Source organism: Terrapene carolina, unplaced genomic scaffold, assembly GCF_002925995.2.
Source record: "Terrapene carolina triunguis isolate 2854851 unplaced genomic scaffold, T_m_triunguis-2.0 Scaffold210, whole genome shotgun sequence".
In the NCBI taxonomy this organism is placed as follows: Eukaryota; Metazoa; Chordata; order Testudines; family Emydidae; genus Terrapene; species Terrapene triunguis.
Genome location: NW_020664561.1, coordinates 13192166 through 13219662, shown reverse-complemented (window position 1 = coordinate 13219662; position 27497 = coordinate 13192166). Strand labels below are relative to the sequence as shown.

Sequence of the window (27497 nt, the reverse complement as noted above, 5' to 3'; positions counted from 1 at the left end):
GTAAGTCTGGAGGAAAGCCCACAGATAGGTCTCAGCATATCAACTACACCCAGAAGAGCACAATGGGCAGAGCAGAGCATGAGGTTATACCATAATCCTCTTTAAGGTGCAGAAGCCTATAGTAAAATAAACACTCTGTGCTGTATAATGAGATGCAAAATTATGTGGCACGTGCGGAGGGGGGGAGGGGGGAAGGTAAAGCTCCTATGGAACTTTTGACCCTCTCTGCTCAAGGATCAGGGTGTGAACTCAGGTGTCCTAGCCAAATCCCACCTTGAGTAATTCTGGTCCCAGTAAAATTCCCCTTATGTCCTCAGTGATAATGGCCTTCCTCCCCACTCTCTCTCGTGGCAACATGCCTCCACCTCCAGGGCAAATAACAGCCCCCTTTCCTCATTAATCCGCCCACTGGCTCAGTACCCTATGGTGCCAGCATGTACTTGATGAGCTGCCCTAATCCACACCAAGCATCAGGGTTTGCTCTCCCTGCTCATTCCAAGTCTATGGCCCCATTCTGTTAATTAATAATGAATATAAATAACAGTGTCTATTTATTATATAGTACTTTTCATCGGTAGATCTCAGAAGGGTTCACAATGTATTTAGCCTCCCAACACCCGTGAGGTAGGGAAGCATTATCATCCCCATTTTACAGAGGCACAGAGAGGCCACATGACTTGCCCCAGCTCACACAGAATGTCCATACCAGAGCAAGAGATTGAACCTTGGTCTTACACCACCTGGGCAGGGCCCTACCCACTGGACCATCCTTCCCCTATTGTGAAGCCCTCCCTTTGGCTGCTCTATCACCATCCTTTGCTCTGTAGTTTTCTCATGTTATGAACTGGCTCCATGACTCTTTGCTCTCGTAAAAATGGGATTTTCAGGCAGTTGCTTAGGAGACAGGGAGAGGGTACACAAAATCAGGAGTCTCCCAGGGAAACTGGAATACTTAGCATGGTTACAGATTAACTTGGCCCAGGGAAAGTTCCTCCTAAATCCCCCAATAGTTGAGAGTTTGGCTTCAGGCCCAAACCAAGAGGGATTATCTCCCTTCCAGAACTCTTGGTTATTTTTTTGTATATAACAAATCTGGCTACTCTCATTATCCATATCAATACTTCCTTTTTGAATCCTGCTAAGCTCTTGGCCTCAGTGATATCCTGTGGAAATGAGTTCCACCGGTTAGCTGTGCATTATGTGAAAAAGTATTTCCATTGTTAAGCTTCTTGAATTTTATATAGACATTTACCGTTTATTTTTGGACCATGCACCCATTTTTATTTAACTCCTTCATCTGACACCATGTTGATTTAATAGCAATTACCTCTGATATTTACCAATCTTTGTTCCAGTTCTGCTGTATTGTGTGTCCTATCTGGATGCAGAGATACCTTTGTACTACTGACATCTCTCACATATGTCTCTGCCTGACTTGAATGCTCCTCATTACCTGCCAGCTTTCCTGTCTAGCTGCCCAGAGTGTGGAACTGGAAGCATTTCAGAGAAAGCGACTACAGAAGTCCTGCTGCGGAGCCTTCTTCCTAGCAAGCTATATTTAATTTTCAGGACCAATCTCCTATGTCTCCCTGTGTCACTGGTACAATATGTAGCACAAACACAGTAATTAGAAATCTCATGGTATCTGCTCCCTTTGCATGCAACATGCAAGTCACCGAACAATTCTCATGATCCCCACTTACCCAGCTACTGATATTTCTAAAGATGAAGTCCCCCATCACCATAGCCTCTTTTCATTGCTCACATGTAACCACCTCCCCTAGAGCAATATCCTTGGTGCATGAGAAATGATCAGCCTTGCCTACCTCAGTCAGAAAGTGTGTTCTGTCCCCCATCGTGAGACTGTCTTCTGCAACTGGAGGATCAGAGAAGTCAGTTCTGAGATGTCTCAGGGCCCTACAAGGGATGAGGTGCAATTAAAACCCTAGTTGACTGTTATAACATTGAAAAATTAATTATTGTGTAGGGTTTAGTGTCAAGTTATCGCTGGCTTATTCCCACCATTGAAAACCTTTAAAATCTTTTACTAAAACACACACACAAAAGAGGAAATGAAACAGTTACAGCATTTGAAATTAGTAAATCTCATTTAACTTAGTTCTCTTATTGCCTTTCCTTTAGTGTGCAATCTTCTCTAGAGACGATCCTCAGTTTGACACAGTTTAGCCAGTATTAAGGAAGAAGGGTTAGCTGTCCATTTTGGGGAAAAGAGGGCAAAATCAGTTTGAATGGTCTTGAGTTATTGATGAAATCAGAATTTGTTCCCTTTAAGACCAAGATAAAAACCACAAAGTGAGAAAGAAATAATAGCAAATATAGAAAATGTATCTCCTGTTTCTGATACCTTCTTACTTTCAACATAGCTGCTGAGAAATTACAGGCCCACCACATAATCTTATCAGATATTCTAAGACCTGGCCAACTTTTACTAGCATCAGCTTTACTTTTAGCTTATACAGGCTCACAGCAGTGTTAGAAAAGGTGAAAGTTATTGTGGCACTCTGTACCTCTAAATCAGTGGTTTTCAAACTTTAGCAACCCGAGGACCCCCATTTTGATTTAAAATTTTTCGCAGACCCCCAAGGCCCCCGTTCAGCCCCAAGCCCTGCCCCCACTCCACCCCTTCCCCCAAGGCCCCACCCCCACCCCACCTCTTCCCGCCCCCGGTCCACCCGTACCACTCCTCTTCCCCGCCTCTTTCCGCTCCCGCCCCAAAGCGCGCCTGTGTCGCTCTGTACCTCGGGGAACACCCAGCACCCCCATGTTCATCCTTGTAAAATGAAAGTGTGGTATCCAATGCAAAGTTTGTCACATCGGGTGTCTTCGGAAGGCTCACGATGCACTGAGCATGGTTGTTTTAGTGATGTTATAGTAACTGTTGTTACAGTAATGTTATAGTAATGTCATAGGTTATAATTTCATGTATATAGTTATGAGGCTGAAAAATGTGTCTTCATGGTTTAAAATAAGCCCAAGCAAAAACTCTCGAAGAGCAGAGAGGCAGTTCACACCTCATCAGGGCATGTATGGGACAAACCCAGCCCAGCCTCACAGGGACAAAGGATGCTGGCCTAGGCAGCAACAAAAGGATCTGTTGGACTCTCAAGTGAGTTACCCTCCCTTCTCTTTGGTCAGTTTGGGACTGTGATGAGGTAATGCTCACCAGACTCGGGGGGGGGGGGGGGAGAGAGCAAAGCCAAGAGGGAAGAAAAAACATGATAAAAGGGAGAGATATTTGCCATGCTCTCTCTCTCTCTCTTTCTACCTACATCTACAGCAGTGGCTCTCAAACTTTTTTAGTGGTGACCTCTTTCACATAGCAAGCCTCTGAGTGCGACCCCCCTTATAAATTAAAAACACCTTTTTATATATTTAACACCATTATAAATGCTGGAGGCAAAGCGGGATTTGGGGTGGAGGCTGATAGCTCGTGACCCCCCCCATGTAATAACCTTGCGACCCCGAGGGTACTGACCCCCAGTTTGAGAACCCCTGATCTACAGACACCACACCAAGCAACTGAAGCGCTGATCAAAGGGGAGAGCCTGGCTGAAGAACAACCAGTCAGCCTGTGGAGAGAAGCATCTAAGTTTGTAAGGGCACTGAAAGTGTTAAGACCAGCTTAGAATGCATTTTGCTTTTATTTCATTTGACCAAATCTGACTTGTTATGCTTTGACTTATAATCACTTAAAAATCTATCTTTGTAGTTAATAAATCTGTTTGTTTATTCTACCTGAAGCAGTGCGTTTGGTTTGAAGCATGTCAGAGACTCCCCTTGGGATAACAAGCCTGGTACATATCAATTTCTTTGTTAAATTGATGAACTCATATAAACTTGCAGCGTCCAGTGGGCATAACTGAACACTGCAAGATGGAGGTTCCTAGGGTTGTGTCTGGGACCGGAGATATTGGTTAGTGTCATTCTGTTGCATAATCCAAGGAGCAGCTTACATGCTAGAGGCTGTGCATGAACAGCCCAGGAGAGGGGGTTCTCACAGCAGATCAGGGTAAGGCTGGCTCCCAGAGTCAAGGATTGGAGTGACCTAGCAGATCACTGGTCCAGATAACACCAGAGAGGAACATCACAGCGCCCCATCCCCGCTACTCCCTCTCCCTCCCAGTGCCTCCTGCACGCCACTGAACAGCTGTTCCCTGGCATGCAGAAGGCACTGGGAGGGAGGGGGCCTGCGGAGCCCCCTGGAGTACCGGATCCCACTTTGAGAAACGCTGCTCTAAACAACACCTTGGAACCAGTGTTCCCTCTAATTTTTTCCACACCTGTGCGGAATGAATTTTGTTATGTGCACCAATATGGACGTGATATGTGACACATCCCTTTCATATTGGTGTACATAACAATATTCATGTGGTGGGGGTGGGGCCAAGAGGTTCAGAGTGTAGGAAGGGACTCAGGGTTGCGGCAGAGGGTTGAGGTGCAGGGGTATGAGGGCTCCAGCTGGGGGTGCGGGCTCCAGGATGGGGCTGGGGATGAGGGGGCTCAGGGCTGGGGTTCAGGGGGTTAGGGCTCCGGCTGGGGGTGCGGGAACAACGGGTTTGGGATGCAGGAGGGTGCTCCGGGACTACTGCAGGGAGAGAGGGCTCCCCCCAGCTCTCTCTGGTCAACTTAGCGTGCCCCTCATGAGGCTCATTGAGTATTCATGACATAAATCTGTTTTATATTTTACCTAAACCAGTGTACTTTGCTTGAAGTGCTGGGGAAATCTCTGCTTAGTGTACAAAAGCTGGTGCATGTCCTCTCCACACTGAGGGAGGGGCGGACTGGGTAATAAACTTACACTGGTCAGGCTTCTGACCAGGGCTAGGTGATACAGTTCTGGAGTCCTAGGCTGGGGAGCTGTGGGGAATTGGTTGGAGCCTCTCTGTTGTTGGTTCATGAGTAGCTGGGAGAAGCATTCATGTAACGTAACTGGGTGCACAGGTGCCCACTTTGTCATTTCCTGGGGGGTGCTCGACCCCCGCTCTCCCCCAGGCCATGCACCCACCCTGCCTCCTCCCTCAAGCGCACCCCACCCTTGCTCTGCCTCCTCCCTCCAGCACCTCCTGCATGCTGCTGAACAGCTGACTGAGGCAGGCAGGAGGCACTAGGAGGGAGGGGAAGAAGCTGATCGGTGGGGCCACTGGTGGGTGCTGAGCACCCACTATTTTTTTCCGGTGGGTACTCCAGTCCCGGAGCCCCCACAGAGTCGGCGCCTATGGCTGGGTGTGTCGCTGTCTATGGATGTTTGTGTAAATGCAGTACCTGGAGAGGTTTTCAGCTTGTCACATCATCACAGTGTGAGAGGGAGCCCAGGTTGGTAAGCCAGAGGGCTCAGTGGTACCCCAGTTCCAGGTTGCACCCCAGGAAAACTCATCATAGTTGTCCCTCTGCCGTGTACATTGGCCAAACCGGACAGTCTCTACGCAAAAGAATAAATGGACACAAATCAGACGTCAAGAATTATAACATTCTAAAACCAGTCGGAGAACACTTCAACCTCCCTGGTCACTCGATTACAGACCTCAAAGTCGCTATACTCCAACAAAAAAACCTTCAAAAACAGACTCCAACGAGAAACTGCAGAATTGGAATTAATTTGCAAACTGGACACCATTAAATTAGGCTTGAATAAAGACTGAGAGTGGATGGGTCATTACACAAAGTAAAACCTATTTCCTCATGCTAATTTTCCCCCTACTGTTACTCACACCTTCTTGTCAACTGTTGGAAATGGGCCATCCAGATTATCACTACAAAAATTTTTTTCTCCTGATGATAATAGCCCACCTTAACTGATTACTCTCGCTATAGTTAGTATGGCAACACCCACTTTTTCATGTTCTCTGTGTATATATAGATCTTCCTACTGTACTTTCCACTGCATGCATCCGATGAAGTGGGTTTTAGCCCACGAAAGCTTATGCTCAAATAAATTTGTTAGTCTCTAAGGTGCCACAAGTACTCCTCGTTCTTTTTGCTTATATTTAATAGGGTTGAGCAGAAGGTAAAGAATTAAACACTATATTACAAATAAGTGACTAGTGTTGCTTGAAGAGAAAGTGTAACCTTTTGATACTAGTTCACCATTTTGATATTGTGTTTAGCGTGAAAATACTGAGCGTGTAAGTTTTAAGGCTCTCAACTGAACTGTTAAAAAATTCTGTTGAACATTCTGAAAACAAGGATGCTTTTAAAAATGAATGTGGCATTTGGCAATTAATATATACTATATGTTTTTCAGGTCAAAGGTTTGAATGCAATGGCATAATTGGACCTAACTGGCTGGTTCACAGCAAATTGGTAGGAACAAAAGACTAATATGAGTATATTTATCAATGTTACATTGGACTACATTACTTCAGGCAACTTTCCTCTTAACAGAAGACTTCTGTATTTAAATTCTTCCCCACAATGCCTTGCAACAGCTGAGCGCCCTGGACAGAGCAAATTCAGTACAGCTGACATGAATCCATAGAATAGTGTAACAAATGACCAAAAGGTATAATTCCTATGTAATTGCATGTTGCACCACAAAAACATAATCTATGTTTTTAAAATATTAAATATCTTTAAGGATGTTTCCTCACTGTGTAAATTAAATAAACCATGATTAAAATGATACAGATTGCAAAATTAGTTTATTTAGTTCACACAGTGAGGAAACATCCTTAAAAACAGTATTATCTGCCATTTATGGCACAACACAGAAATAACACAGGGGTTGCACATTTTGGTAATGGGGACGGGTGTGGTGGTGACCCACATCTATGATCTCCCCAAATTTAATGAATGCAGCTCCACATATATATCCATACACAGGTACATGCCCGTCCCCTCTCAGGGGCACCCTCCCTGACCATGCACACAGTGAACACATCTTCTTCTGTCCAATTACTGCCAGCTGCACCCTCTCTACCTTGCTACTGCTTCTCTATTGTCCTCCTAGGGCCCAGGGACTCCCAGCAGCTCCTGCTGCTCTGGGCCTCTTGCTCCTCTACCTTGCTCTTGTCCAAGGAGCAGAGAGAGACCTGTGAGAGAAACTGTGTAGGAGCCAACAAGAGATTTAAGGTAGGAATGGGTATGGAGTGGAACCATTTTTTCCACAAGGAGGTAAAGGTAAGCAGAAAGAGCCCAGCAAATCCAGCTCCACTCTCTCTTCCCCTTCCTGTTTTGGAACTAACATGTCAGCTCAGAACTTCCTCTCTTGCCTGCCTCCCCCACCCCAAAACTAAAAACAAAATAAATAAAACCCTTTCTGGTTCTCGGGCAGCTCCCCTCCTTTTGGCCCAGGCCTGTCTTTGCTCCTGAGAGAGGGGCTGAGGAGCAGGGTTCCAAAAGTGCAGGCAAACTCTGTTCTGTAGAAGACCAGTTGGGAATGCAGTGAGGCAGGGCAAAGAAGCTGAGCCAGCCCAATACAGGATGTACTTATTCAATGGAGTATTGTTGAGAGATCTGCCTAGAGAACGCTGTGGGGCTGGAATATAAGGAGATTTTCATCTCTTAAACACTACTGAGCCATGTGCTATTGGCCATTTTCAAACATTTATAACTGGCCAAATTTGGGTAGATTTTCACAGGGACAGTAAAAGAAATCTCCCTGAACCCAGGGCTCTCTCTTCACCCATTTCAAGTCCCTACTCCAAAACATGAAGGCACTAGAACTTTTTAAATATATGGCTATAAGGGTTTTTTTGTTTTTCGTTTTAAACATTGTCAAAACAACCTAATCCTTGGAAATGGCTATACTGTTTTTGCTAAAACTCCCAACAAAATTCAGCCTGAGGCAGACATCTGGCATGGAAAATCTCAACCCAGATGGTTAAAGTGTGGCAAAGTTTAACCAACTGAAAACAGAGTGTTATAATGGGAAATATTATGCAGTCTTAAATTTAGGCATTGCTGCCAGCTCCACCTGTAAGGGGACATGTGAAGGAAACAAATAGGGTGGATAGGGCCAGATTAAGGCCATCCAGGGCCCTAGACACCATAACATGGTTCTCCCATACTGTGGTCCCACCTTCCACTTGGAGTTGTGGTGGCAGGGGTACTCTCTTCCCACTGAGGCAAAAGCAGTGAGACGAGGCTCCCTTCTGTAACCCCAAGAGTGGTAGCAGATTCCCCTCCTCAAGAAAAGCAGGGGTTCCCTGTAAATCCAAAGGCCAGGAAGTATCTGCTTAGCTGGGTGCATAGAGTGGGTACTGAAGGAGACCCAGAATTCTGGACATTCTGGTACCTCCAGGAACACCATGGGCCTGCCCCTGCCAGCGTGACGTGTATGCAAGCTCATGCCTCACAGACTATGCCATTTTGAAGAGCGCATCACTCTGCTCCCACCGGTACAATCTGAGATGCACAGTGCATGCAAGGTCATGTCAGTGGCACTGGCACATTCTTTAAAATGGTGCCCTCTGTGCATGCTACGAAGAAACCATGCTCGGTTTTGCCTCAGTACTGGACAGGGGACAAACCACCCCAAAAAAGGCCTCTCTGGCTTCAAACTAGCCCATGGGTGGCCTGGGGCCTGTTGCACGTGTCTCCTGCCACACAAAGCCCCCGGATAGGGTGTTTACAGGACCCCCTCTGCCCCCAGCAGTGGGGCATGGAGTCACCACACCATTCAGACGCACAGGGCTGGTCACCTCTCTCAGCTACCGCACCAGGCTCTCTGCAGACTCAGGCCTTGTTGCCAGCTATAACTGGGGACTGGGAAACGGCACCTCTGCCCTCACCAGGGAACTCCAGGAGCTGAGGGCCGAGCCCTCAACGCCCTGGGGCCGGGGCTTCAAAGGACACTGACGCCTCCCCTCAGCCTGAGAGCGCGAGGCGGCAGCCCCCGCCCGTGATACAGGGCGGGAGGACGCCCGCCTCGCGTGACGCACGTACCCCATTCTCAGGGGGAGGCGATGCGCTCTCCTGTGTCACGTGACAGAGCACCGCCCATTTCCCATTGGAGAACGCTCTCGCCTGTCACGTGACAGCGGAAGCCCCTCCTCGCGGAAACGGCGACAGGGCCACTTGGGCGCTACCCTCCGTCACGTGACGGCGGAGTGGGCGGCCCCCGGCGTGGGGAGGAGATTGGGGCTCTCTGGGCTCGCCTCGTTCGCCTAATCTTTTCACACGGGGCGGCTGGTGGTGCGGGAGAGGAAGGCCGGAGCTTGCGCCGTCGCGGCAGGGACACTGAAGCGCCCCCCCCCCCGCCCCGGGCTTCAGGGAGGGGCCCGGGCGGCGCTGGTGCGGCTGGCCATGTCCATGGAGGACCCCTTCTTTGTGGTGAAAGGGTGAGTGGGGGAGGGGCAGGGTAAATGGTGAGGTGGGGGCAGGGTTAATGAGGGGGTGAGGGTAACTGACAGGGGCAGAGTTAATGAGGGGGTGAGGGGAGGTGGGGCAGGGTTAATGGGGGTGAGGTGGGGTAATTAGCAGAGGTAGGGTTAATGAGGGAGGTGAGGGTAACTGACAGGGGCAGGGTTAATGAGGGGGTGAGGGGAGGTGGGGGCAGGGTTAATGAGGGGGTGAGGTGGGGTAACTGGCAGAGGTAGGGTTAATGAGGGGGGTGACTGGCAGGGGTGGTGTGGGGGTGCTAGTGGCAGGTTAGTAGAGAAGATGGGAGAGATCAGTGGAGGTGAATGGAAAGGGGTGGGGGTTATAGGTTTTATGACATGTGAGAATCTCTGGGGCAGAGGAATTCCCTCCCCCCCACTCCAATGGAATCCCCACTACTCAGTCTTTCTATCCAAAGAGAAACGAACTTCCTTGTAAGTGCTTCTGGCCCCACCTACCTCATGCTCTGCTCCAAGGGTGTATGTGGGATGGGTGACCACATTTCCAGCCCCTGATCTGCTCCCATTGAGGTACAATGGACTATGCCATAGTCCACTAGGGCTTGTATGTACTTGAATAAAATTGCCAATTAAAATGGGGATAGCTAATGTTTGTGAAAGCTAGTCTACGTTTCACAAATATTTTTTCCAGGAGACAAGTGTTTGTGATGTCTTTCAGTCTAGGCTGAGCAATAGAGTATACCAGAAATGTTTAACTTAGAGCAAATGTGTGGGGACTGTCCAGACTAGCCTTTATAAACCTGTTACCTATCTTGAGTTAATAGGCAATCAGTTAAACTCAGGGTAAAAAAAAAATCTCCTACATACACAAACAATAGTGGTTAGAGAATGGTATTGGGGTGGGGGGGGGTTGGAAGAGTATTTCTTCATTGCAGAGTTAACAAAGGTGATCATTATTTGGGTGTGACCACTTGAGTTGGCCTAGCTCTAGTTAGAGCAGAAAAACTCTACAGTCCTGTGAACCTAAGCAGGCATTTTGAGGAGAAAACAGCTTTACAAATGTTGGAACCCAGCCTACTGCTGAGAGAGAGGGGACTGGCTCATGAGTTGCCAGTTCATTGTAGGTATATAGTGTTCCCACAAGTGTGGCATTGAAGGGTTTGCATGCATTTATTGTACGTATGGCTGGCCTTGCATAGAGAGAATATTTTACTTGAGATAAGTGGAGACAGATGGGCTGGGGGGAAAAAATCCTTTATCCCAGTGGTTCTCAACCAGGGGTATGCATACCTCTGAGGGTACACAGAGGTCTTCCAGGGGTACATCAGTTCATTTAGATATTTGCCTAGTTTTACAACAGACTACATAAAAAGCATGAATAAAATCAGTACAAACTAAAATTTCATACGACTTGTTGATACTTCTGCATATACTGTACACTGAAATGTAAGTACACCTCTACCCCGATATAACATGAATTTGGATATAACGCGGTAAAGCAGCGCTCCGGGGGGGAGGGGGGGGGAGGAGTGCACTCTGGTGGATCAAAGCAAGTTCGATATAACACAGTTTCACCTATAAGGCGGTATGATTTTTTGACTCCCGAGGACAGCGTTATATTGGGGTAGAGGTGTATATTTATATTCAAATTGATTTTTTTATAATGATAATGAGAAAATAAGAAATTTTCAGTAGTAGTGTACTGTGACACTTGTATTTTTGTGTCTGATTTTTGTAAGGAAATAGTTTTCAAGTGAGGTGAAACCTGAGGTACACAAGACAAATCAGACTCCTGAAAGGATTACAGTAGTCTGGAAAGGTTGAGAGCCACTGTTCTATCCTAAGGAGACAAGTAGGCAGGTGGAAGGAACAGGCTCTGAGTTCAGGAGATGTTGGAGGGATATAATTAATATGATGCTAGTCTGGTAAGTCAGTGGCTCACTGGCTTCATGAATGCTGAGGGCCAAATATCTCAAATTGGGGATAAGGTACAAAAAATTGGAACGAGGGAGATCAATATTTAGGGAGAGCTGCTGGCATAGGGCAATATTGTCTAAGAGCCATTGATGTGGCATGACTTGTATGTGGTTGCAAAGAGTTTGGGCTAGAAGGGGTTAAATAAACTGGAAAAATTATCTTAATTTCAAGTCCTGATGAAATCATGACAAGCTGAACAGAGTTCAGGGATTGTTGAGAGATACACAGGGAAGCAAAAGAAGGAAAAAGCAGTTGTGAATATGGTAAGAGGTGGGTAAGAGTTCACCAATGTGGAGGGTGAAAGTGAAACTTGCTTCAAGGATGAAATGGTGTTATGGGAGAGAAAACAAAATGCTCTGGGTTGGGAACTGGGCTATGTCCAGGCAAACTTTACAGAGTTTGTCTAGAAGTGTGGAGACTTGCTCATGCTGTGTGAAAGGAGGAGATGTAGCTTCTCTCATGCTGTCCCCTCAGATGACACTAATTCTGCTTTTGTCCTCTTCAAATTTAGCTCTGAGGATAGCCTTTTAGCTCATCTTATTTAAGTAGATTTTTCCTTTGTGTAACTTTTCTCATCTATGAACATCCAACCTTACTTGAAATTTCCACTTGTTGGTACTTTCCAAATATGTTTGGGTACAAAATAAAGAAACCCAAACTTCCATTAACAAAGTTTACTTGTGACTGAGGAAAACAAATAAGTTGTACTGTATCCTTAGTCAAAGCTATTATGTTTAGTGCCCCAAAATATGCTAGGCCATTTGATAGGCGACAAATAAGGGGAGGAGAAGGGATGTGCCTCTTACGGAGGGGTGGGCAAACTTTTTCGCCCAAGGGCCACATCTGGGTATGGAAATTGTATGGCGGGCCATGAATGCTCACAAAATTGGGGGTTGGGGTGCAGGAGGGGGTTGCAGGCTGGGGGTGGAGCAGAGGAGTTTGGAGTATGGGAGGGGGCTCCAAGCTGAGACAGGGGGTTGGGGCGTGGGAGGAGGTCAGGGGTGCAGGCGCCAGGTGGCGCTTATCTCAAGCAGTTCCCAGAAGCAGCGGCATGTCCCTCCTCCAGCGCCTACACGGAGGCGCGGCGCTGACAGCTCTGCGGTTCCCGGCCAATGGGAGCTGCAGAGCTGGCGCTTGGGGCTGGGGCAGTGTGTGGAGACAAGATGTTGACTGTTTCGCATCCATTGTATGTGAAGAATCTTTCATTTTCAAAAGAAAGGAGGGTTTGGAGGAAGAAGTTTTGGGGATTATTGATGCAGGCAGGTTTACAGTGAAAATTAGTGACAACAGTTCCCTGCTCAGGGTTTATCTACATAGAGAAAAGACTGGTATAACTAATAGATTAGTCAATTTCTCCATCTGGACAAGTCCTTAGTCTTGTTAATACAGAGAATACATGCTAATCATCCTTTACCTTCCCCTCTTTTCAATTGCAGGGAGGTACAAAAAGCAGTGAACACTGCGCAGGGGCTGTTCCAGAGATGGACAGAGCTCCTGCAAGATCCCTCCACAGCTACAAGAGAAGAAGTTGACTGGACCACCAATGAGCTCAGGAATAACCTGCGGAGCATTGAGTGGGACCTGGAAGACTTGGATGAAACTATTAATATCCTTTCTATAGGGCTGCTGCAGTCCGTTGGATAAATCATATATGGACCTACATAATAGCTAGCCAAGAGATCATTATGGCTCTTAAGGAGGAGTTCAGTCTCAAATATGCATCACACGCTATATAAATTTCTCATTGGAGTTACTGTTTGCATTAAATTGCACTATGTACAGTTTAGTTTAGACAACTGTCAGTTATATCCCAAATTTCAAACAATAAAGTACTTTCAGGCAAAAGTGTTCCTTATGTTTTCCTCCCCAATAAGATGCAGTTTAAAATGAAATGTTCTGTTCACTTAAGCACCTTCTGTTGGATAAATTTATTTCATGCAATCAAGCTTATATTAGATGATTTTGGGAGGATGCTAGTCTTTCTCCTTCATTTTAAGTTCAGACTTCTGAAAGTGCTACACAGTACAGATCAGAGAACCCAAATATTTAAGCGGGAGAGGGAGACTCTGCATGCTGATACATGTCCTGTAGAATGCATTCCTTCCACACTTTTTTCTTTAAGTGATTGTGATAGGAACATAATCTATCTAGTACTTTACTAACCAAAGTTTTGGAAAGGTACAATTACACTTATGAATTATAGGAGTTGGGGAGCCCTTTCCAGGCAGCCAGGATAGCTAGATCTTCATAAATGCTGAATACCAGTTAAATTATTTCCTTGACTTATTTACGCATTGTTGAAGCAAATCCTCGGAAATTCAACCTTGATGCAACAGAGCTGGGTGTAAGAAAAGCCTTCATCACAAGCACACGGCAGGTGGTCAGGGTAAGGAGCTTGGCTGCTTATTGTTTGTGGAGGGGATTTTCAGTGATAGTGTGTAAAAGCCCATGGCCACTTCAAAGTACTGGAAATTAGTTTCCAGTGTCAGTCTAATATCAAACTGTTACCTGATTTCTCACCACCCTCATTTTCAGCATAATTCCTCTGATAAGGGTTCCCAAGCCGTGGTCAGTGAAGCACTTGCTTGTTGTCTGCAAAGAGCTGGTTGGCTTCTACTACTGGCTCTCCTCACTTCCAGCTGCTTCTACAAGTGTCCAGGTTCCTCTTTGCAATGAACAATCTGGACCTATAGAAGCAGCTGGAAATGAAGAATCAACATAACTGCCTCTACTACAGCAAGAGGCGGAGAGGAAATGAGTCTAGCTTTGAATGCTGTTTTAATTGTGCTGTGCCTAGTTGAAGTGCAAACTTTCAAAGATTCAAATCAAAATCAACTTTCACTGAACTGTTCAAAGGCATGTCATGCTATTTACATACCAGACATCAATTTCCTACCCTCAGCTGTTCTGGCATTATAGCCGTTAAAGGTTACTAGTGTTTAGTTTACTAAGGGAGAATTGGGGGTTTTTATTCACCAATGACTTAGTTCTTGCTTAGATTTTAAAAAGCTCACCTTTGGGCAGACACGCATCTGGAAAATTTTGACCTAAAAGATCACTTTCACAAAGCTTTATATACAGTAACTCCTCGTTTAACGTTGTAGTTATGTTCCTGAAAAATGCTACTTTAAGCGAAATAATGTTAAGTGAATCCAGTTTCCGCATAATAATTAATGTAAATGGGGGGTGGGGGTTGGTTCCAGGGAAACTTTTTTCGCCAGACAAAAGTCACTCTCTAATAAATAATAAAAAAAAAAGTGTGTGTGTGTGTGTGTGCATATAGATATATACACACACACACACAATTTAATACTGTATGCAGCAATGATGATTGTTAAGCTTGGTTGAGGTGGTGAAGTCAGAGGGTGGGATATTTCCCAGGGAATGTCTTACTGCTAAATGATGAACTAGCACTCGGCTGAGCCCCTCAAGGGTTAACACGTTGTTAATGTAGCCTCACGTTCTACAAGGCAGCTCGAATAGAGGGAGGGGAGACAGCATGGCAGAGTGTGTGTGTGTGTGTGTGTGTGTGTGTGTGAGAGAGACACACATATGCTGACCCCACTCTAAGTACACTGCCTTTTAAGTAGATCAGCAACTTGAGACAGCAGCTGCTGCCAGCAAGCTCCCTCCGTCCTGAGCCCTGTCATGTGTCCCTCCCGCTCTGTGGAGATGGGGTAAAGGAGTGGGGGGAAGAGGAGGACACCCTGACATTAGCACACACCCCAACCCCCCTTGCACAGCAAGCAGGAGGCTCGCAGGAGCAGCACATTGCAATGAAGGGAGGGACAGCTCAACTGCCCAGCAATTGATAGCCTGCTGGGGGACTGCCGCACAGGGAACTTAGGGGAGCTGATAGGGGAGCTGCCGGTCCACCCTGGTTCCAAGCCCCCACCAGCTAGCTCCAACCAGGCTGCTCTTTCTGCAAGCAGTGGACAAAGCAGGGGGCTGCCAAATAACATTATAAGGAAGCATTGCACAACTTTAAACAAACATGTCCTCTAATTGATCAGCAACGAAACAATGTTAACCGGGACAACTTTAAGTGAGGAGTTACTGTAACTGAAAACAAAGTTAGAATGGAAATGCAGTTTAACTGTAATGGGAGCAGCAGTTACTACTATAAGTATGGAGAAAAGGTCTGCTGGGTTTAGTTGGGCCTGAATGAGTAGGATAGATTCATATTTGGTTGGGAGGGATTTTAACAACCAGAAAGTAATTGAAGGAGAAGGGAAACTTTAGTGTTTGAGAGAGTGTTAACATCTGATAAGTAAATGCTAGTTAAGAAATTCTCTCCCAATTGGATTTAAGATTCCCCCCCCCCCCCTTTTTTAATATTTTAACACAAACCTTAATTTCTGCTGGTTCTGACAAGATTCTTAGTTGATATTCATAGCAAGCCACCAAATTGTGTTCTCATTGGGGACTGAGTTCTTACCCTATTTGCAGTATTGTTATCTAACTACAATTCTTCCTGAAGTAGAAGCCTGCTTTCTAGGGAACTAATCCTGAAACTGTCAGACAAAGGTAGTGGATCCATGCTTATGTGGCTGCCTTTATATAGTCTGGTTTTTTATCTTGAGTAAATCAGGTAAATTTACACTGTCCCCTCTTGTCCAGGCTGCAGTCTGACTAATGTGAAAATAACCCAGCTCAAGAACACCTCTAAACATAAATCACTAGCATGGTCTTATTTTTAAGCAATGCTTTTTATTTTTAATTCTTAGGCATTTTAATTTACATAGTTGACTCTACAGCTTTAGTTAGCATTTCTAACAGATTTACTAGAGTGCTCCCTTGTGAAAAGTAATTCTTTGGGGAGGTCCCAGTATATTTGGGATATCTTATGTGGCTTTTATCAGTCGCTGTCTGGAGCAAGAATGCACCAGATATTCTGGTGATATCCGACATTTGTGCCAGCCTTGAGATTATCATCCACTTTAGTTATCATATTTGGCCACTACTTCACTTTTATATATCCGTGGTAGCAGGGGGTCTCACTTTCAGTATAGACTGTTCTGAATGCAACTTCTAGACTTCAAAGTCATCTGCTATCATAGTGGCTTTCATCTAAGGAGCTCAAAGTGCTCATTGGTCAAAGAAGACTTCCATGCACTTGTATAGTGACTTAAAGAATGATACCCATTTTATAGAGGAGAAATTCAAGCACAAAACGTGGCTTGTCCAAAGTGGCACTGGGGTGGGGAGGAAATGCAGGAGATCTAACTTCCAACAGCTAGAACGCAGTCCTTCATACACACCACTTAAGAAAATATTTTTTCAATCAGCTACACAAATCAAGCATTGTTACAGCAGTGGAGAATGGGGAGGAGCAAAACCAGTAGTAAATCACTAACCTTTTCAAAATATTCTGCCACAAGGGTTTCTAGGCTTCATTAACATTTTCCTTAGCATTAGGGCAACTGTGAATTGTAATATTACTTTAGTCTTCCAGGATTTTTTAAAGCACATGCTTGTAAGTAAAGGGCTCTTTGGTCCTCCATAAAACTTGCTATGTATGTTTAATTAAGCCATTATTTTAGCAAATTGGCAATCATTTAAAATTTGATCATATACCTTTTTCTTGAATAAACAGGAAATGAAGGATCAGATGTCAAACTCATCTGTGCAGGCACTGTCTGAAAGAAAAAACAGGAAGGTGAGAACCAATAGCAGACTGCTGGCTAAAGTGGACACAAGAATCCTTCGAGATGGTTGATAACTCCTTATAGTTCAAGTATAGTAGCTGCTGACTTAAGCTACATGTTAGATGAAAGTACACTGACTTGGCTAAGGGGCTCATGTACCTTAAGGTAGAGTACATTGGTATTAAACAAAATAAATGCCAGTTTAAACACCTGACTGCCAGCATGCATCTTGTTACCCTGTTTCCACCAGAAGCTTTGTTTACAAAAAAACATATCTATCTTAAACTGGAAAAGCATCCATTTTGCTGGCATGTGATCTTTTTGTGGCTAGTAATCAGTGAAAACACTTATTCTTGTGGGCACAGTTTGCTCTGGTTGCTTTCCAAACCTTTCACATGAGGTAATAAGTTACTACTCAGTGGTTTTTGCCTCAAACTGCTTATACACCATCCAGTCTTGCATTGCTCCTAGGAGGGAAAAAAATATCCCCATTTTTCAGAGGAGGAATCTGAAGCCGGAGAGGTTGTGAGTCTCTGATCTAGGACTGTAATTCTAGCATTCATGGCTTCTAATCCTATGTTTAGCAATATCTATTTGACTATGTAAACATAGCAAAGCCTCATTATAAGAGGAGTCAGGAAAGAGTTGGTGTAAAGGACGTGGTCATCAACTTGTCTCTGCTTGTAATGTAAGTAGACATGACTTACACTAGCACAGAGGTGGGCAAACTATGGCCCGCGGGCCACATCCGGACCGCAGGACCCTCCTGCCCGGCCCCTTCCCTGCTGTCCCCCTCCCCTGCAGCCTCAGCTCACTGCGCGGCTGGTGCAATGCTCTGGGTGGCAGGACTGCAAGCTCTTACCGGGCAGCGCAGCTGCAGAGCCGCTGCCTAACCCAGTGCTCTGTGCTGTGCAGTGGCATGGCTGGCTCCAGCCGGGCAGCACAGCAGCTTGTTGCGCCGCCAGCCACTGGTGCTCCAGGCAGCGTAGTAAGGGGGCAGGGAGCGGGGGGGGTTGGATAGAGGGCAGGGGAGTTCAGGGTGGTATGGATAGGGGTTAGGGCGGTCAGAGGGGGGGGAATGGAGGGGGGGGGTTGAATGGGGGCAGGGATACCAGGGGGGCAGTCAGAAAGGAGGGGGGGCTTGGATGGGGTAAGGGTCCCCAGGGGGCAGTCAGGGGTGGAAGGTCAGGGGACAGGGAGAGTTGGGTGGGGCAGGAGTCCTGGGAGGGGGCATCAGGGGGTGAGAAGCAGGGGGGTTGGATAGGGGGTGGGGGCTGGGCCATGCCTGGCTGTTTGGGGAGGCACAGCCTTCCCTAACCGGCCCTCCATACAATTTTGGAAACCCGACGTGGCCCTCAGGCCAAAAAGTTTGCCTGCCCCTCCACTAGCAGGAGAGAGTTACAAGTAATTGCAGAGTGACCTCCAGAGCAGCCTCTACTGAAGTGTCTGCATGCATAAATCACTTAATACAGAAGATACATTCTGACTTTTCAGTAGATTCATCAGTGTCAAATTTCCAGACAGGCTGGTGAGGAGAAGGCAGGCCTGATCATTATATGGTTAATGCAACTTCTTGCTCAACATTTAAAGTATAGTCATGACTCACTTATGACGGTCCTTAAAGCTTTATTTCCCTACTTTCCCAGTATCTGGATGTTGCCAGGAGTAAGAATGCAGCTGAGATAGAACAGTATGACCCAATCCTAGCATTGATAACACCTGAAGGAAGCTACTGGATTCTGCAGTTTATTTTTGGAGTTCCTTTCTTCCCCCAACCCCTTTTCAGTCTGAAGGAAGTTATGACAGCAGTGACCAGTAGCAAGTCACCACTGAGATATTAGCATCATGGTGTAAGTGAGTTCTCTTGAATGCTGCCTTATTAGAAAAAGTTCATTGACAATCTGGAATATAGGTATAAGGTTGCAAGTTCACTTAACTCTCATACCAGGTTAAATAACACTAGGATTGCCACCCCTGAACCAGGAAGTCCTAGCCAGAACTAATTTCTTAGTCACTGGAGAGAACCAGCAATGTACTCAACCTTTTTGGGGACAGTGTTTATTCTCTGTTGGCTTACTGCTTGTCTTCTGTTTTTCCCCTTCCCTGACCTTCTGTTCCATGCTCACACTTTATCTGGCACCTGTTAACCTTCTTTCAGTGCCTGGTCCTCTTCTCTCTCCTCACCAAGTGGGTCTAGCTGCTCTCAGTGCACTTTTCTTCATATTTGTTCCTTCTCTCCAGCTGCCCAACTGCAGCAGTCACAGAACCGTGTGACCCCCAACATTCCATCCATTCTCCTGTTTAAGGGCCAGCAACTACAGCAATCTGCTGCTGGAATAGGAATAGAGATGGAACAAAAGTGACTTCTTGTATATACTGAGTTGGGTAACATGGGGTACTACTTAATCCTCTTTCCTGCTTCCACTTGGAACTTGGTTTTAGGTGAGGTGACATGACCATATATTGGAGTGTCTTACTGATTAAATTCTCCTGTGTGTATGTATACAGGCACTGCTGGGAGAAAGTGGAGGTCAGAGTTGGAGCTCTGGATCAGATAAATATGGCGGTTTGGATCGAGAACTACAGTTAGCCAATTCACACTTCATTGAGGAGCAACAGGCTCAGCAGCAGGTATAGTATTTCCTGCATGATAGTGCACAGGGATCCCTTGCTAATGGCCGTGTAAGGAGATGGTGGTACTGGCACTAATAGCCAAAAGTCTTCAAACATCCAGCCATGAGCCATCTTCTGTGCTCAATACAATGAGAGCCCATTTGTTTTCAATGTTGGTTGCCTGCATACCTGTTGTAGGCACCTAAATATTGACTGTTGTGCTTAAGGTGGTTTTGGTGTGTACGTTTTGGCACACAAACTTAAAGTTTAGGGCTTGGATGTATAGGTCTGTGTGGAAGGCAACTAAAAGATATAACCCATCTGGAAGATGCCACATGCTGATGAAATCCTTTGTGAAGCATAGAAACGTAAGGGGGTGGGGAGAATACCTGATTCTGCCAGATTTCTCCATTCCAGTTCAAAAAATGACTCTGCTTTTACATGTATCTTGAATAAAGGTTCATTTAGGGCTGACGCATTAAATACCCCTTGATATTGCTGCATTGACTTTTCTTCATCTCAAAGAAAAAACGGATGCATTTATTCCACCCCTAAGAGGACCCTTCACTGTAAAATTTGTGTGCCAAATTATAATGCTGAGTTGTATTAAATTGATCTGTAATGAACCCCGATCTTAGCCTGTCTTGTCCTTTGATGTATGCTTTTAGCTTCTATTGCACTAGGACTTTATTATTTTATTTTTGGGGGGTGGGGGAGGAGGAGATGGATTTTCCCCTAAAGTCAGCTTGGCTTAGGTTCATTCTGATCACCTGTAGTAAGAAGACTTAATGTCAGAGACCCTCCACTGAGACTGGCTATAGATGCTGAGAATTCACACATGGGCATGGACAATTTCAGCTTCTCCCCTGAGAGCAGGTGCCACTGAACTGAAATGTTCTTTGCATTAGTGAGGCCCCACTCCCTTAAGTATTTGTACTATGTTCATCACCTTATCTGAGCACTCTGATTTAGTGCATTAAAGATTAGGACCAGAACCTTGAATTAGCTGAGGAGCCAGTGTGGGATACAAACCACTAGTATTATGGGCTCTGCCTGCTTAAGATAGGCTAATCAAGATGGATGTAACAACATACATTTCTAAGGTGATGTAATAGTTACAGCTAAGTAAAATAAAATGATAAGCTAGCTCTATACGGTAATATCTACTTCTTTGTGCTTTTGACAATACATTTATGATTTAATAGAAAATCAATCATTAGCAGTGCTAGGAACCATTGTAGGGTAGCTTACTTTGACTGCTGCAAGCTCATTTGAAGAATTGTCTGGACAGTGCCCAAGTTTATATGTAGCTGTCCACCCAAGCATAGGTTCTTGGAAGAAATGAAGTGAGGTATTGGTAACATTCTCCACAAAGTATTTCCAAACAAACTTTTCAGCTCTTTAAGTGATTGAATAATCCCAACTACTTACTGACCTTGTAAAGGGCAGCTGATAGATCTTTAAAATGTGTTTGTGCACCAAAGTCAAATGGTATAGTCTTACCTAACAACTGTTTCTTTAGTGTATTCAGAGCAGAGTTGGCAATTCCCTAGGAGAAATTTGTTTAGGACAGGGTCCAGGAAGTTCAGCAACCATAGAGCAAATCTTTTCAAACTGGGGATACATCCATTCAAAACAGGAATATCCACAACATCAAAGTTGGTCTGCTACTACAGAATGCTGCATGACTTAATGGACCTGGACTGGCAGTCTGCAGCTCTATCACTTCTGATTGCTCAGTGCTTCAAGCCTGCCACTCTGCATTCTTGTCATTTTCATATCATTGAATGTTTTCAACATGTCATTTCAGTTTTCAATATTACATAGCTTCCTTGAGAAAATAGCAAATCAAAATGTATACAGACATTCCAGTGTTCAGTAGCATAATTACATTAATCACAGCAATTTTATTTATTTAAGCCCTAAATCTGCCTTAAGTAACCACAACTTAAATATGTAACTAAAATGAAGTGTAACATGTGCCTTAATGAAAATTTTTTAAATAGAAAATGCTTTAAACTGGGACTAACTAATGTTGCCCAGTACAGTAAAACACACCTTTGGTAAATACCTTGCCATCCCTGATTCAGTCATATCCGATCATTTTAGTGACTAGTTTTGTACTTACGTTAACTCTTAGCTATGCTGACTCTGCAATGCGATCTGGATTCTGTTCCATCATATGCATCATCAGAATTGCTACTAAGTTCCAGTCTCTTCCACCCATTAAAGGTAATGGGATTGCACAAATATGACATCAGGCTTGCAGTAGCCTACAGAACTGTTCTACTGGTGATATGCAAGATGGCAAGAACCCATCTTGATTCTAAGCCCGCACTGAATTTGCAAGGCTGATAGGGAACAATTCCATTTTACTTGTCAAGTGAACACTTGATAAGGAGTTACTGGGACAAATGTGGAACCCAATCATGCTGCTTTGACAGCCATTCTTCAGGATTGACCAACACTAAGTATTCCTCTGAATTACAGGACTAGTCACTAGAAGTTCAAGCCTATTTCTAAACTCTGCTTGCTGGCTTGCCAGTTTGGACAGGCATGTGGCAGAGCATTGGGCTCTGAACCAGTTGCAACTGTATGTTGGATTTTAATTGTTTGTTTCCCTTCTCTCTGGCACCAGTTGATTGTGGAGCAGCAGGATGAGCAATTGGAACTGGTCTCTGGCAGCATTGGGGTGCTGAAGAACATGTCCCAGCGCATTGGTGGGGAGCTGGAGGAACAAGCAGTGTGAGTGCTGAGAAACAAACCCCAGGCTGTAGGAGTTCTCAGGAATAAGACATGGGGAAGGGCTGGTGATAACACTAAAATGTAACTATTGGTGCTCCTGTGCCCAGAAAGGACAAGAGCTGTATATCATTGGCTGACGGTGGCTTTGGAATAATATTGTCAGCCTGGTTAGTGACACACAGGAGATCCCAAATACTATTCAATCATAGCTAAAAAATTCTGCCCACACAAAGGATTAAAGGGTAGCTCACAGCAGCAGTTTTCATCCATACATTTATATATAAATTAGATGTCTTCTTTCCAAGTATGTATTCTGTAATCAAATAGTATATCTGGAGTTTCCAGTGACACCGGATAGCAGTTTCACTTTCAATAAGACTAGTGGTTCATACCTATGTTTAACTGTTTCTGAGAAACTTTAAACACATCTTTTGTGTAACTCTGCAGTGTTCTTCTGTGCTACCAAGGCAGCTCCCAGAGCACAAATTAACACAGTGGTTCAAGAACTATAGTGATAACATCATAGGTAACTACATACTAGTAAACAAGGCAAAGCAATAAGAATATAAGAGTGGCCATACTGGGTCAGACCAAAGGTCCATCTAGCCCAATATCCTATTTTCCGACAGTGGCCAATGCTAGGTGCCCTAGAGAGAATGAACAGAACAGGCAATCATTGAGTGATCCATCCCCTGTTGGCTTGTGTTCTCTTAAAAAGGGTGGGGGGGAGGGGGGAGAGGCAAAGAACAGAACAAATGGAATGGGAAGAGACAACAAACAATGGAAAATGGTGGGAGACAGGGAGAGAAGAAACTTAATCCTTTTAAAAGCAAAGCAACTGGTCAAGGAAGCTTTAAAATCTTACCTGTTCAAGAATAAGTGATAAGTTTATCCTGGATGTACTTCTCTCTCAAAATGGATTCTTGACAGTGATCAAACAGCTCCGGACAGGTTTTAGTAACTTTCCTACAGCATTTAAAACCAGAATGGTAGGATACTTAACAGCAATTCTAAATCACATTCCCTTATGATACATAATTAAGCGCTCCGCATAAGCGACAAAGCTTTTAACAATGTGACATTTTGGACCTTAAATGGTTAAGCCTAAACATGTTTCGCTAATTTTGGATCAAATGTTTATCATCTACTGCTCGCCTTGCAGAGATCACCAGAGCCGGCTTATGTACTGACTTCACACATCAGGGAAAGCACTTAGAAAATTAGTCCAAATGAGTTCTCATTTACCACCAGAGTAAAACTGCTGGTTGAGCAAATTTTTGTTTTGACACTATCAAATAAGACCCTAAAATGTGTTTTTGTACTTTGCCTGGGGATTGGGTTATTTTTTGTAGGTGTGTGACAGTCTTGTGCATGTAGTGAAGTCCTTGAGATACATCGCTAACTAATCAGTACAAGTTGCTTAGGTTGTTTACCTGACACAGCTCCCCTCTTCTTTGTCCCTAGGATGTTGGATGACTTCTCTCATGAGTTAGACAACACTCAGTCACGTCTTGATAATGTTATGAAGAAGCTTGCAAAAGTGTCCCACATGACCAGTGGTAGGTGGCGGAAAATGGGTTCTGACTTCTAAACCAGGGAATGAAAGCTACATTAGTCTGAGGCCTGGAATGTGCTGTGTTGTCTCCTGGAGCTGGGACTAGTGTCTAGTAGTTTCTCTTAAATAGTATGTTTTTTGAGAGCATGGCAAGACAGGAAGCAGTTCATGGTGAGAGAATGTACCTTGGGACTACAATTGTAATAGCTTTTGCATCATTCCACTTTCAAGTTTTACTGTAGGTTCCTACAAGCTTGGAGGATGCTTAAGCATGAAGCAAGCTAGAGAACTTTAGTTAAACCCCATGTGAGCAGGTGGCTTTTCCTTGCTGTAAAGTCCAAGCAGTAGCTGCCCACAGTGTACTCCTGGCATGGAGTTTGGCTTTATGGAGTTCTTTTTGTGAATGAAACAAAACCCAGCCTGAATCTTCACTCCAGGCGTGGAAACTACACCCAGCCACAGGAATGCTAGCATCTGCCACTGTCCAAAGGCTGTGGATAGTAAATCTCAAAGGTGCCAAAGCAAATAGCTTAATTCTAGATCGTGTGAGAGGAGGGAGAGATTATTGAAGGCTTCTAGTATCTTATTGGATTGGTTGCCAAAAAAAACACCTCAAATCTAGCAATGCCTCCTCAGCACTCATCTGTGTCTTGAAGCCTGAAGCCAATGGTGAGCTCATGCATCCAGCTGGTGAGATTCTCACCTGAGAACTGAAAGACATCAGGTTAGTTTTTCTAAAATGCAACAGGAAATGAATGAGAAATGCTCTAAATTAATCATGTTGTGCAATTCATGCTCCAGGTCTTCCCCTGTGCCTCAGTGTTCAGAATAAAGACTCCAAGAACAAGCTTAGTTTAAGGCCTGGTCTACACAAACCCCCCAATTCGAACTAAGGTACGCAACTTCAGCTACGTGAATAACGTAGCTGAAGTCGACGTACCTTAGTTCGAACTTACCGCGGTCCAGACGCGGCAGGCAGGCTCTCCCGTCGACTCCGCGTACTCCTCGCGCCGAGCAGGATTACCAGAGTCGACGGCGAGCACTTCTGGGTTCGATTTATCGCGTCCAGACAAGACGCGATAATTCAAACCCAGAAGTTCGATTGCCTGCCGCCGAACCAGCGCGGTAAGTATAGACAAGCCCTAAGTCTTAGCTTTACACTGGAACAGTGTCAGATGAAAAGCTCCTTGCCCTCAGTAGGAGGAAAGATGGTGTTGGGGCAGGCGTAGCCTCCAAGAGAGAAAAAAAAAAAAAAAAAGGCACTACTTGAACCCTGAAAGGGGGTCCCAGAGCTGACAGGATGCCAAGGGTAATAAAAACAGGAAGTATGATTGATTGTGTAGGCTGACTTCCAGGAAGTGTCACTCCCCAGAGTTGTTTTCATTTATAAACAGTGTGTGTGTGCTTTGTAATAGTCTACCTAAATGTATTATCTTCTCTTTCATGGTTGTTTCATGTATCTCTGGAAGCAGTGGGTATATTACAGGAGTCAGATAATATAATATACTATCAGCCTGTCAGTGTCAGTTGCCCAGTTATCTGACTGCTGCTTTGGGGATCCATTAAAAATCACCACCTGGTACCCTTTCAGAACTGATGTTCTGTGGGTCACTGTCCACAGGCAGTAAGCATCACAGAATCACATGGTGAGAAGTGCTTTCTGCCATATACAAACTGCATCTGAAATCAAACCGTTGGATTAATGCAGCATTTGGGTCAGTCCTGCTGGTGAACATTCAGTTGAAGTGACATGTCACTTAGCACTACAGACAGCTGGCAAACAACTCACTTCGGTGTTTTCTCCCCCAGACACAGGTTTAATGATCAGAAAATAAACTTCAATTTCCTTCAATTGTTGTGAAAGACTGACGTTTTTAGAAAAGATGACTTGTGGTTTCTATTAGTACCTGCATCCTAAACTAAGGATTCAGCACTAGAAAAGTTGAGACCTGTGGGTCTCCATTAGTGCAGTTTTGCTAACTGTAGCAATAATGGAAGTTATGGTGTGAGCATGGTTAGATGAGTGATACAAACAGCTCTGTCTACAGCTTCCACCATTGCCACCACTTGTGGAACTGCGCTAGTGGTGAAGTATGGGCCTAGCTTTGCCAATGCAGATATAGCCTGTGGGGAGCACCAGCAGGGAGATGACTGTCTTTCCTTCATCCTTTAAAAGTGCATTGCATAACACAGACTTTTTCCAGGACCTGGTCTGATGATGGCTAGAGAACCTCCAAACTTCTTTCCAGGGCTTTGACAAATTCTGCTTCTAAAACTCCACCTTTCTCCCTCCATTAAGCTGCAGCTCTAGTGTCGAACTGTGTGGTCACCATCCAGATCCCCTCAGGATCTTGCTGTAGCCCCCAACAAAGAAAGAAGTTAAGACCAGATGTTTTTAAGGCCAGGGGTAGGTGAAAATAGAAGAGGAAATCAAGGTAGTCTTGACACCTTTTAAAGGAGGTTTAACTAATTCTTTGCTATGGAGTGTTACTTTAAAGGTTAGTCTCACCTTCCTACTGGTGGCCGTTCTCTTGCTGAAATTTCCAGCGTCCCAAAAGCCCTTAGGTGGAGGTGAGGAGAGCTCTTGTGCAAAATCTTCAAGAAGCAATATACGGCATAATGTGTGTGTATGTATATAAAAAATATGGTGCAAAGTTCTCAAAGGGTGGGAGCTGTGCTGAGTTACATACAGCTGATGCACCTTCGCTTCCAGTCATAGTAATACTGCTGAGGCAAAATCTGGCTCCTGGGATTCTCCTAAGGAGAGTCTGGCTGAATTTTTCCTTATGTAGCTCTAGTTTAAAAGGCTTCCATCAGACTTTCCTTTCTTTCTGGCTTAAATCAGGTCCTTCGTAGCGCAATGGAGGAAGCTTTCTTCCTCTTCCCCTCCCCATGGAAGTAGAAAACTGATGTTTCCTTTTTCTTCCAGATCGACGGCAGTGGTGTGCAATCATCATTCTCTTTGTTATCTTACTGGTGGTGCTTATCCTGTTTTTTGTGCTGTGATGGACTAACCTCCCTTGGACTTGTGCCCCCGCCTCAAAAAAAAAAATGGGGAAATGAAACTTAGTTATCGTTTCCCTCCACTCTGAGATTCCTGTCATGAAAACTTACATCTGGACCTTACTGTTCTCTTTTGTGGACTAACACCTATGGCATGACTCTTGCAACTTCTTCATCTGATTCTAAGCCTCATCAACTTGCCTGAGGGGAAAATGAAGGACGGATGTGATCCCAAATTCTTCTGTACCTGGGACATACTCTGTGTGGACAACAGGCCCTCTTCTCTCTCACCGTCGTATGTGGAGTGGCCTAGATTTAGACCTAGAATGGAAAAGGCAATTCAGAAGGAGTTTACCACTGTTAATATTTTCATCCATTACAGGTGTGAACCATATGAAGCCTGGAAACATCCTAAGCTGCCACATATTCCCCTTTCCCTTGTCAAATGCCACTCTTGTCAGATTTAGACATAGAATAATGGTTCCTTGGGACAGTATTTCATTGACTACTGGAAGCTGATCACCAGCCAACAGTGCAGCACTTCCAAGCTAATAAAAGTTGCTCACTAGGAAGGAAAGAAGGCACTGGAGGAGTAGCGTTGATGTCAGTAAATGCATTAATTTATACTCTGGCTATCTTCACTCCAGTGCAAAGCTA

General features: G+C 44.8%; 1 protein-coding gene across 1 annotated transcript; it reads left to right on the top strand.

Annotated features, from left to right (window-relative positions):
• The first annotated feature begins 9260 nt into the window (after nucleotides 1–9260).
• Nucleotides 9261–27090, top strand: LOC112114871 (syntaxin-6). Its single transcript, XM_024211789.3, has 8 exons — nucleotides 9261–9299; nucleotides 12713–12882; nucleotides 13568–13662; nucleotides 16873–16935; nucleotides 19433–19555; nucleotides 22176–22282; nucleotides 23747–23841; nucleotides 26767–27090. Exons 1-8 carry the CDS (start codon nucleotides 9265–9267, stop codon nucleotides 26841–26843), a joined length of 765 nt encoding a protein of 254 aa, XP_024067557.1. The 5' UTR covers nucleotides 9261–9264; the 3' UTR covers nucleotides 26844–27090.
• The last annotated feature ends 407 nt before the right edge of the window (nucleotides 27091–27497 follow it).